This window comes from Citrus sinensis, chromosome 9, assembly GCF_022201045.2.
Source record: "Citrus sinensis cultivar Valencia sweet orange chromosome 9, DVS_A1.0, whole genome shotgun sequence".
In the NCBI taxonomy this organism is placed as follows: Eukaryota; Viridiplantae; Streptophyta; class Magnoliopsida; order Sapindales; family Rutaceae; genus Citrus; species Citrus sinensis.
In genome coordinates this window covers 12,496,546-12,508,875 of record NC_068564.1, presented here as the reverse complement: position 1 = coordinate 12,508,875, position 12,330 = coordinate 12,496,546, and the positions used below count along the sequence as shown (strand labels likewise).

The window sequence follows — 12,330 nt, the reverse complement described above, 5'->3', positions numbered from 1 at the left end:
TTACAAAAATATCTATAATGTAATTATATTTAAGGACAATTTAGTATAATTAAATATGATATTATTATTTTAGATACTCATCGAGCACACCCATTTGCTTATGACTATTCTTTATTTTAAAACCCTAAACCTTACCTCTCATCAATAACCTATATCTAATCAACCGAATACTTGCATAAATGATAAAATATGAAGTTCATCCATTTGTGTGGTACAAGAAGAACAAGAAAAACCAACATAGTTATTTAAGTTTTACGGATAAAAGAGAAAAAAGGACAAAAAACTGCAATTGTAGGAAGAAGAAAGAAAACGAAAGGAAAGGAAGTGGGGAAGGGATTTGAAATTGGAGTCCTCTCAACAATCCTAGGCATTTATTTCCATTTCCTATCAAGGAAAAAATGTATTTCATTGAGTGAGATTGAAGATAAATAAAAACAAAGAAAGCATGGAAATGAAGGCTTGAGAAAACAAGAATTATTAATAAATATACAGAAATTTTGTTGTGGTGACGCATATTTTATAGGTGCAGAGAAAATAAAAAATTTAATGTACAGGTTTAATTGATGGAAGATTATTTTGGTATTTGTTAGGGTGTGTACAATAAAAATTAATTTTAAATTTTAGTAAATAAGTGCATCATAATAAAAAGTAGTAAAATTTAGAGTGCAAATAATCTTTTAAGTTTTAACTAGTATATCAATTAGTGAATTGCGATGTAAAAGAGATGCATCTGATTAGAAATACTTCTAATATTGTCGAAAGTGCTTTATGCCTTCTTTAACGATCAAAATAAATCTGTTTTTTAGGAGCAAATACTAAAAGCTTCTCATATAACAACACTGAATTAGAAGTAACTCTTCACTAAGCATACAAATAAAATGTTTACAAGCAAATCGTGTAAAGCTTTTTCATCCGAGTCAAGTGCAGTCCACGATGTATTAAATATATGTACATAACTTCTCAAGTGCAACGTTAAAATGTAAATTTCGTACAACAGAATGCACCCTGAAGTGTTCGTTGCTTCTCTTTTTCCTTTTTAATAAGTTTTTCATGCTAGCTGTATATTAATTAATTTCATCAATAGCATTCAAGCATTATGCAACCAATATACTCACATCAAGTACCTGCACATCCTTAATGAAACTACCACAGAACATTCTTGTTTTCCTCCATTCTCAGAAACTGCTCCATCTACCTGCATGATCATATACATCTGTTAAATACGCACATAATGCTGATTACAAAAGTTATGCAGAGCACAATTACTTAAGCCAATGAGAGTCATATCCAAGGCAATTTACAAAAATAACTTGTAATCTAATGAGTGAAGTACAGAAAATGGGAAGACAGCAACCCTCTAGAAGATGTTACTATGTTAGTTGCTCATCCTAAGAGATCTAAACTTTCTAGTGAACAATAGTTGAATTATGAGACTTTATAGCTTCATATATTTAACATTGAAAGTGGAAACTTATTTTTAGCAGTTGGTGAAGTTTTTGTATAAACATTTATCTAACTGGAACCTACGAAGTTTCAGCACCATTTTCCAGCATTTACAAAAAAAGGGCATTAACAAATTGAATAATTATATTGCTTTAGGTATCAGGATTACTTGGGTTTTCCAAAGGAAAAAAATATTTAGAAGACCAAAACCAATTAGTAACTTGAGAAAAATGAGTGAAGTCCCTAATTAGCCAATGCCTACGTCCATATGTCAAAATTAAAGAAATGCAGTCAGTCAACTAACCACAAACATCCTTCATTCACTTTTACACAATACCTATTCATCATGAGAATACCTTTTGAAATCATAAATTTTGTGATCATCAAGAGGAATTGATACATGGAACTATTTTATAAGCGCAATACTCATAAAATGGGGCTGATGGATAGAATGTTAAGACTATCAAAAGTAGCAATTTCCTTGAGTTCTAATGTAAAATTGTTAAGGCCATTCTTGCAAAGTCACCCACATAGTGGAAGAGAGTAAAGAAAAGGAGTACTACCTTTGCTTGGACCTGATATTTCTTCTATTCGATCCAGAAATAGTTCCCTTCACATCTTTCAAGGTGCTTTTTTTAGCTCTTGATTTGGTTCCTGTACATAGTTGAACTTTATGTAATGACAAGTGCTACAATCAATAATGTAACAGAAGTTATGAGCTCAAAATACCTTTCATCATAACTCTAGGCGATTGAACTTCAATATCACCTGTTTCTGTCTCTGTCACCTCACTGGAAGCACCAGAATGTTCTTCTGAGCCATCAGATTGAGATTTTGAAATGTTATTTATATACTGGTTCGTGCGTTTTGCTGAAGCAAAATATTAGAATTTTCCATTACTTCCACAATATTACAGGGTAACACAAATTCCTGCATGCAAATTATCGTAGCAACAGCCAGAACATTTCTAATGGTAAAATACCACAAGCCAGGACAATATAATTGATCGAGGATTACGAACAGGTGCATGCAAAAGTTCAGAAACCATTGTAAAGCTCAACAATTCAATTACACTTCTGAAATGACCAATTGTATTCCAAACAAGAATTATAAAATCAACAAAACTGCTGTAAGGATGAGGACCAATAATCTGAAACTGCCCTAATCTCACATAGGATGTCTGATATAAGTTTCCTTTTTGCACATAGAAGCAGCGAAACTTGTTATAAAAACCTGAACTTACATGACTGTCCTCATAGTTTTACACTGCATGGATCAATGAACTCTTTGAGTCACAGGTAGTAGTTAGTTAGTCATGTTTCATGATTAAGCATAAAGAGTTAAAGACCCTGGTTTTATGTCAAATGATTTTTCACGATTTTCTAGAAAAGTAAAAAAAGAAAGTAACTGGTTCTTTCTTCCCCTAGTACAAAGCTAGAATGCAGAGTTAATCCATTTCCTCAAAAACAAAACTCATCAGAGCTAAAACCTTCTGTTCGTGTTATGTTAGACAGTACCGCTACCTATAATTAAGAAGAAACTCTATCAAAATTAGAAAAAAGAAATAGTATATTACTTCTATCAAAATAAAAAATAAAAGCAATATATTCCATCATGCTTCCAAGGAATGTTATAAAACTATCAGGACAAAGGACATCCTACTATCCATGGTGGCCTGTTCATCCATAAATCCATCCATGATGGCCATGGCGAATACCTAAAAAAGAAATTCTGTGCTAAAAACAGGCAAGTTTTGGTAGAATAGGGAATAATAAAAAATGTCCACAGAAGAATCAGACCAGCAAGGAAAAAACATTGCATTGAATGCTGAAACATTGTTCAAAAGCAAAGAGCTAAAAGAAAATATGCATTAGAGCATTTTGCTAAAGAAGAATGTCATCCACTCAAAAAGTAAATCCAATTATTTACCTTGCCAATTGCATAAATAACTACAACATATAAAGCACTTGGATGCTCGAAAAAATGTAATTAGACAATTCAAAAGCTAAACTGCATTAAGATTTTCTGAACTAGAACATTCTGCAAGTGAACATTTACAAATTATTATTCACTAAAAAATAAAAAATAAAGAAATAAAACCTAGATGCAGGATACAGTATTGCAATTTCTAACGCCACAAAATGTTGTCTACAGGATTGACCAAAGAAAATCAATAGGAGAGTGCAAAGTTATGAGAAAGTAAATTAAACCATAAATTAAATTAACTCATTAACCTTCAGAAATATCAGATTCTGCACTTTCTTCTCCAGCATTCCTGTCTGCCACAGAATTTCCCATGGTATTAACCTTTTGTTGATGAATTTGGGCATTTCTTGTAGTCGCTTCTTGATCCTTCTTTTCAGTATGGTATTTATTAAGCTTCTCCTCAAACTCTTCAATGCACACTTTGACCTCTGGTTTTGCAAATTTCTTACTCTGTTTCAGATCAATGTGAACAGAAAGCATATCAAGCATATCAGTAAGTGTTGACAGGAGACAGTAGACAGTAGTAGAACAAGAGAAAATGCTATACCTTGTTAATTATGTTCCTAAAATTGTCCATCACAGAATCCTCAGAGAGGGCATGTTCATAGGTCTTGAATGACTCTATAAGCTTTTTCATTCCCTTTTCAGTGAAAGCAAGCTGAGAAAGACAATAAGAAATATATTCCCATTGTCTAATATCTGCAGCAAATTGGTAATCTTAATAGCTTTTCAAAAATTAAATACAGCTACAATTGTCCTCTTTTATTCCAATAAAATTTGTTACGAGGTAAACTAAATAGTAAAAGAAAAAAAAAAGATCGGAAGATTTCTAAGAATTTGAATACACACACGTGCACATTAGAATTAAAACATCCTCTTCCTACAAGTCGGATGTGCTGGTGAGAGTTAAATACTATTTCAACAGAGTCAAGTAATGCAAAATAATGGAACTCCTGGTTCTGAAGGAATTTACACTAGCTTTACTTTGCTGAACATAGTTTAAAACCGATACAACTAAAATCCACGAGAATTTTTAAAATTAAAGCCATTACAGAAGGCACAGCTTTCAACCTGGGCATATGGCTTGCTTGTTAACCAAAAATAATGGAGAAGGGAAAAAATAAAAGAAATTTTCAACTTCAGCTGAGCATAAAAATAAATTATTGAACAAGTTACTAAACAATAAGACGTATCCAAAGTGGCGCATCTAAAACTTAAGGGCACCTTCGGTATCACTTCTATGCAATGTTTCTGAAAATTATTTATGACAATGAAAATGGTGTTTTAGATTTGATTTAGATTATAGAATATGTCTGGTAAATTTGTGGAAGTTGTATTATAAAAATGAATTGCTTTGAAGAACTTTTTTTCATAAATTTTTTTTATCAAATACCACGAAATAGTTATTAATATGAGTAGTTAAATGCGTTATTCTTGTTTTTATGTAAATGATTATTAAAAAAATAAATAAATATGGTACGATACATCATCCTAAATATCATTTCAAGAATTTAATTTATAAATTTCAAACTAAATTAAATATGGTAAAAATGAATAACAACACATGACCAGATAATTGATGACTCTTACTTAATTTCTAAATGGAGATCTGGAAGAGAGAGTCATTTTTTCAAGGATATGGAAAACATCCAAAAACCGTTTTATTTTTGTAAAAGAGTAATGATATATGTACAAAAAAGGGCAATTAAGACAAAAATATTTAACTAAAAGACAAACTATTTACTTTAATTAATTTTGCCTTCATGTACACTTGTTCTTATTCTATTTGTTTTGTCCCCAATTTTGTCTCTAATTTTGTATATCATTTTTGTAAAATGTGTTTGGTAGGCATAAAAACAGTTCTATGAAACATAATGTGCATTCTACTTTTTTGTTGCACCACTATTTTGAAAACAAAAACAAAAATGTCCTAGAAACAGTAATGAACAAGTTGCCAAATGAACAGCAAATATCAATTAAACCTACCAGTAAATGGTGAAAAGCAATTTTAAAGTTTAAACTGAAGTAGAGTTTCATCCTCATTATTGCAATTACTTAGTTAAAGTGTTCTCAAGAACACGGTAATTTTTAACATATTTAATGAATCAAGCTCTGACATCTTAATCTGTGAAAAGAATCGTATTCCAAAAATGCTTGGTGAAGAAGAGTGCAGCTCAACAAATGACGAATTGAAAGGATAAATTAAGTAAAGAGAACACACACCTGTGACCCCGCTAAACCTGTTACACAGCTTCTCAACAAGGGCCTCCATTTGTTTGTCCTGGAAGACATTCAGAAAATACATTGCAGTAATCATCATTAAGAGCACAAAAAGACTCATCACTTTGATTTAGTAAAGCAATCAATACCTTCTTGATGAAACCAATCAAAAGCTGCATGATATTGCAGAACGACTCTGTCTTTAGATTCTGGTTACACAATTTGCCAAGAATATCTGGAAGTAAATTGTATATTGGATTGTTTCCTGCACATCAATGAAATAAAAAATATCATTTATATTGAAACCAACAAAAAAAAAGAAAAAAAAGGTTATTTCATTTTCAGTATACAATTTAACCTTTCTTGGACAATTCATGAAAAAAAAGTTTTGCCAGGTTTGAAATCCTCTGATCTTCATCTTCAACTCGTATAGCCATCTCATTTATGTATCCTTTCACCTGATCAAGCAACACCAAAAATCAGCATACGCTATCATAACAAAAGAAAAGTTAAATTCAACAACTAACCAGCTTCTCAGACCTTCATCATGTCATTTAATATGAGATGTGAAAGCACCAAAACTGCATTCTTCCTAACAGACATCGAGGGATCCTTTAGCCGCGCATACATGTTCTCAGTCCATGGCTCTAACAAATTAGGAAAGCGAACTGCCAAATCTCCAAGGGCAATGGTACAATTGGAACGAACAATTTCTGATGGAGAACTCTCCACAACAGTGAAGAGCAACTGAAGATTTGCATCACTGGTGATAATCATAAAATTCACATGTAATTTTGTGTTTATTTGTAATGGGGAGAGAGAGAGAGAGAGAAAGAGACAGCAGAGCTACTAATATCTCACCAGTAATCCGCATCAATAATCATAAATCGACACAAAGCAAGCATTGCAGATGCCTGCAGTTCTGGATACTGAAAATATACAGAATTAAAAAAAAAATCAAATACCAGGGATAAACAGAAACTACACTAAAATAATTATAAAAAAAAAAAGAACCATCCCATTTGTTTGCATAACAATTCAAGTAATTTATTTCTTCTGATTGTAATTATGAGAACCGTAGTATTATCAAAATTCAATATAACAACCATACAATGGCTAGTGATTTCAGGTTTAGCCAGTAACTGTGCCAGCGATCATGGGTAACTCTCTAATTTGACAGATTGAAGTCAAAACCTAATCTGTTTTAACCAACTTGGGCAGCTCTCATACTATGCCTTTAGACCCATGTGAGTGTGACCTCAGAAAGGTTTCCAAGACAATAGTAAGGAATTAGTAAGGAATACCACATTCTTTCAACGCCTTTAATAGAAATTAATTGACTTCAAATTATTGTTTTGGTATATTCTGTAACATAAACATTCTTTATTTTTTAAGAAAGGAAAATTATTTTTCTCAAAAGATCATATGTGTAAATCTAACAACTGAAATTCAAATTGTTTTTAGTTTAAATTAATTATTTAAGTCCATCTCTACTTTTGTCTATCTCTCCTTTGATCATCGGCCCACTAACTCAAAATGAAGTACTCAATCCTCAAAAATTCAAATGGCAAGGAAACAAAGTGTAATCACTCAGTTACACTATTTAGTATCAAGATACTCCTCGTTGATCATACAGATTGTGCAATCCATTGGAGAGAAGAAGGAAGACACACAAATAACAGTGTAAAATCAGTTACTCACCTTATTCATCAAAGAAAAGTTTCTACAAAACTTGGATAGGAATGATGCACAGTGTCCAATCAAATTTTTCTGACTGGAGCCTCCAGAAATGATTTCTTTCTCTGCTTTTTCAGAGAGTGTATCAAGTTTTGCATCTTCAGAAGCAGCAAGACCTAGCTCAGCATTGATACTGGTGTCCTGCAAGACAATATCAAAGTGTAAAAGACTTTCAACTGAAAACATAAATTCTGAAAACCAATAAATTAACAATGACAGTACACTATCACTTTAATGATGAATTATCCATCTGATGATCTTACCTTTGGTAAATCACCATTGGTGTTGCTATTGCTATGAATATTCTGGTCATCAGCAATCATTTTTTCCTTTTTAATTTTCTGTTTCCGGATCTCGCGCACACAGGATTCGATATATACCAATTGGTTCATGGCAATATGACTTAATATAAATAAATATCTACCAAGTTTAGAGACTTGAACAGTAGTTGGCATGCTGGTCCCAACACAGTCTATGCCATTGTGCGGCTCCTCTCCTCCAACATAATCAAATACAGCAATAAGAGATTTTTTCACAAGATCGACAGCTAAGGTTTCTGGTGTTGGATGAATAGTGTAAATGGCACTTATTGCTTTATCAGCAGCGGTATACCATATGTTATCTGGAAGCCAAAAGCCGGTAATTAAGCTTTCTAGAGTTGCAAATACCCTGCTGCCATAACTAAGCAACAATTTTTTCTTGTCTTCCTGGGACAACCTCTGAATAGCAATGCACGCCGTCCTAGCAAGCAAAGGTTCTACTTTTGCCCAACGACCAAACCCAATATCAATGATGTCCTGTAGGTGAGAACCAAGAACTGCAGCAGATGATTTTGCTGCCATGCAAAGGACAGATAAAGCAGCACGACTTTTCTCTGGTGTGGTTCCACTAACATTAAAGCAAAAGAAGTCCCATAATGCTGATATCTGTACAACCAAATATCATATAAAGAAGTAAGTTGTTTAAATTGAGCAAAGGAAAAGAAATATATATATACACATATATACACACGCGCACACACACATACATACATATACGATTTGCTATTCATAACAGTGGTGGTAAAACGTACTATTACTGACAGATCCCAGGGTCCAAAAAAGGGAAGACAGATCTTATGGCTACATTCAACCATGTACACCCCCTAACTGTAGGGCTTATGATCTATCATTGAGTTCATCACCACAAAAATTTATTTTCCAGCTATGACAAAATTCCAGCATTTTCTTTCAGTTTGAAATAGCCATTTTCCTACACCTTACACATTTTCATTCAGTTTGAAAGAGCCATTTTGCTATAATAACTCACAAGAAAACATGAAGCTTAATCCATCAAAAATTTTGATTTCAAGAAATTTAAGTTTCCTGTACCATCAGTAAAAGTGATCAGAACCACCTGAATAATAAATCAATTATATTAAAATAAATTTTCAATGACATTGCCATATCCAATTGCACAACCTGATGTAACTGTAACATCAAATCCCAAAAATCAATTAATAAAGCATAACTAGTAGAATAGGCTGTGTCAACCCAAAGCAAAAGGCCTAACAAATCGGACATAGCACTTGTCTTCATATTCTCAAATTTATAATATATGCTTTAGTATATTAAACAAAAAATAATTATTCTATGATAGGGTCAAGGTTCAGGCATGTTTGAGTTGCGCAAGTCTATTTCTCTCTGTGTGTGAGATTGCATATCAAATCATGAAAATGATTTCCATCCTGTCAAAACGCATCAGGTAATCGAGAAAAATTCAAAGAGACATACCGTGCTCATGGATACATCACCTTTGGACACCAAGGTACCAACAATAAACTCCATTGCAGCTTGATCTCCTATGTTTGAATCTATGGCAAGATTCAAAAGATTTTTAGCAGTTTCTACTGGGCTTTTCCTGACATAAATTGTAATGAAGGCATTCTCCACAGCTTCATAGATGGATTTGTCTTGAGAAAGTACCTAAAATAGCAAGCTAATTTAATTAATCTTGACTGTTTATTGAGTTAAAACCACAGGTTTGATTACTTGAAACAAGGCAACACCTCGATTCCAAAACAAATGAATATAAGTTTGTGCATGGTAATTTTTTATAACGTTCCTAAAGATAACAGCTTACCAGTGGCAACATCTTATGGAGGCAAGCTTCTGCTCCATCAATTTGGAACTGTTTGCACCTCATTAATAAGAGAATTGTGTTTTCAACATCACTGGCAGAAGAAGAAGCCATCAATTGAACAAGAGTCGGCATTGTTGAGGACACACACTTAGAAAACCTCAAGCCAGCCTCGAGTGAAGCAACTAAAGCCCTGGTCTGCTCCAAGTTCCCAACATCCGGAACAGAGCTATCCTTATCAGCAATACCTTCATCAGCCAGAGGCAAACAACTATCAGTTAGGCTCTCTTGCTGCTCTTGGACCACCACTTCAGCATTCAGATCATCAACTTCACCATCTCCATTGCAGGTACCTCTGTCAGATGGCAAACCATCTGTGATACTTTCAGAATGGATGTCTGGCTCAAGTCCATTCAGCTTCTTCCTGTACTGGTCTAGAGTTGCTTCAAAAGAAGCTATTCGAAGTTGTGGACCAAATGGATTATGCTGCAACATCATGACAAGTAAATTTAATGCTGATTTTCTAACAATTGCACTCTTATCCTCCAACCTCCCTGCAGCAACTTCAGCAACCTCATTCCATAAACCAATTGAAACAGAATGCTCTTCACACAATTCAGCCCAAACCTGAAGAACACGACTCCTAGTATAAGCTGAAACATCCCGACACCTTTCAAGCAAAATTTCCAACATGGCTTGCTTGGTTCTTAGACGAACAGATTTAGAACTTGCTTCACCTTCGATGTCCTTAAATGCCTTTGCAACCAACTTTCCCAAAACCCCAACTAGAGCATTCCTAATCTTATAAGATTCCCCACCAAAGTGGAGTATTAAGACTCCAATGTTGGTTGAAATCAACTTCGGCAGTCGATCAGCTAGCTCCACCAGAAAACGTCCAATATTTTCAGCCCCTACTGTATCCTTCACGTAGGCTTTAGGATTAGTTCTGCCAATCTCTCTGATTAGATAAGTTGCCAAGGATCCATCAGCATACTTCTTCTCAGCCCCAGCAACAGCATCAGCCATGTGGACAACAACAAAGTCATATTTATGAATTAGATGCATGATTGAAGCACAAGATTGTTCAATGTAGTGGTATTTTGTAGCACAAGCCCCAATTATTCGACAGAGGGCATCCTTTGTGTCAGCATCTTTTAGAAGTGTTGCATTCTCAAACATCAGAAATGCATTTCTACAGAAACCAAAATCAGAGAATTAACAAATATATATATATGGATGGGGAGGAGAAACCTCATCCACTAAACACCAACTCTTGCCCCATACTGTTACTTAAACTCAGGAAACCGCAAGTGGAAATCGTATTCATGGTCAGCCAAGCCAAGCATGGGGCAGATCATTAAGGCATTGAATTAACCCAAAGAAGCAATAATAAATCCAAAATGAATACTACTAGTTATCCAACTTACCTTACAACAAAAGACAGATAGTTTTCATCGGGGTCTGACGAGCCAAAGAGTAATGGCAGGTTGATCTCTAGCGAATTGGCTATTAAATTGAGTATTCGACCTCTTTGTGGATCCCAATTCCATGAGTTTACAGGTTGTTTCTTCCTTGTAGATGCTGTTACCTAAATCAATGACCCAAAAGCTTCACTAACATAGCTATATCACATCCCACAGAACATTTTACATTCACTAAGTTGTGTTGGAAGAGAATAAAATAACCAAGAAAACACAATACCTTTGGATTGTTATTGGAACTAATGTTGAACTCCTGGGCCAAAACAATACTGATGAGGAAGAATGTGTATATTTTAAAGGCATTACGATGCGATGATAGCCGATCAAGTACTGGAGTTTCATTATCCTGACTTTGAGAGACACGGGAAAGTGAATCAACATTTGGGAGAAGAACACTGAGATTGGACCGAAGACTCTCTACAAGACTGAGTTTGCAAGATGGGCTAAGACTGGAGAAATTCCGAATCAATGAGTATACCCGATCAAATAAATCTTGCTCTTCGATACAGAATAGTTCTTTATCAGATAGATCAAAGGATACACCTGCCAGAAAAAATAAACCACAAAATTTTGAGATATGCTACTAACTCCAAACAAATTACGTTCAACTGCCTACAATTTAGTTCTCATAATTAATATGCACTTGGCTGGTACCCAAACTGGTTTCAAAATACCACACTTTCGAATCTATTTGTAGGATTTGGTTGAAGCAAACAAAGAAACTTTTGAGAGTAGAAGACCACAGAAGTGCTTTCAAAAGGAACAACCGATTGAAGTATCTTCTCAGAAGCACTTAGTAGTAGGGGCTATTCTAGAGGAAAACTTTGAGTGCTTTTACAGAAACAACATATAAGTGTGTGTGTGTGTGTGTATTCTAATTATGCGAGCGAAGAAAGAATCAAAATTTGATCTTGCAAATAAAACAGCCAAAAACATTTTAATCTCAGAAACAAACCAAGGACTAGGGAACTTCACGAGTAAAAATGAAATGGGGAGAGAGGTGAGTGATTGACCTTTGACGAATTCTACGAGTTCAGAGGGGTGCATCGAGGTGATGCTGATTGGGTTCTGAGCGTAGAGACGATTGCCATCGTGTTCTTCATCTTCTTGTTCTTCTAGGGCTTGCAGATTTTGGGGGAACACGAAATTACGAGTCATTTTGTTTTACTTTCACAGAATTTTCAAAGAGAAATGAACCAAGATAGTTCTCTTTACTCTTTTTAGATCTATTTCAAAAATTGGTACATATTCAAATTTTTTTTGAATAAGCGGGAATTGTTTATGAACACGTGTGTCCGGGTCGGGTCTGTTGCTTAAGATTATGGAAGTGGGAAGCATTTTTATT

The 12,330-nt window shown here is 34.2% G+C and overlaps 1 protein-coding gene across 2 annotated transcripts; it reads right to left on the bottom strand.

Annotated features, from left to right (window-relative positions):
- Positions 1-831: 831 nt before the first annotated feature.
- Positions 832-12,330, bottom strand: LOC102609633 (condensin-1 complex subunit CAP-D2). Of its 2 annotated transcripts, none has more exons than XM_006492453.4 (17): positions 11,999-12,330; positions 11,206-11,528; positions 10,932-11,092; positions 9,508-10,696; positions 9,159-9,350; positions 7,650-8,312; positions 7,351-7,527; positions 6,511-6,578; positions 6,190-6,412; positions 6,008-6,107; positions 5,799-5,914; positions 5,653-5,710; positions 3,977-4,128; positions 3,678-3,879; positions 2,173-2,313; positions 2,007-2,097; positions 832-1,195 (listed from the first exon to the last, which is right to left on the bottom strand). In XM_006492453.4, the coding sequence occupies exons 1-17, from the start codon at positions 12,141-12,143 to the stop codon at positions 1,192-1,194; spliced, it is 4,005 nt and encodes a 1,334-aa protein (XP_006492516.2). In that variant the 5' UTR covers positions 12,144-12,330; the 3' UTR covers positions 832-1,191. The 2 variants fall into 2 exon arrangements, with proteins under 2 accessions (XP_006492516.2, XP_024948901.2); XM_025093133.2 differs by having other exon boundaries at positions 2,173-2,256.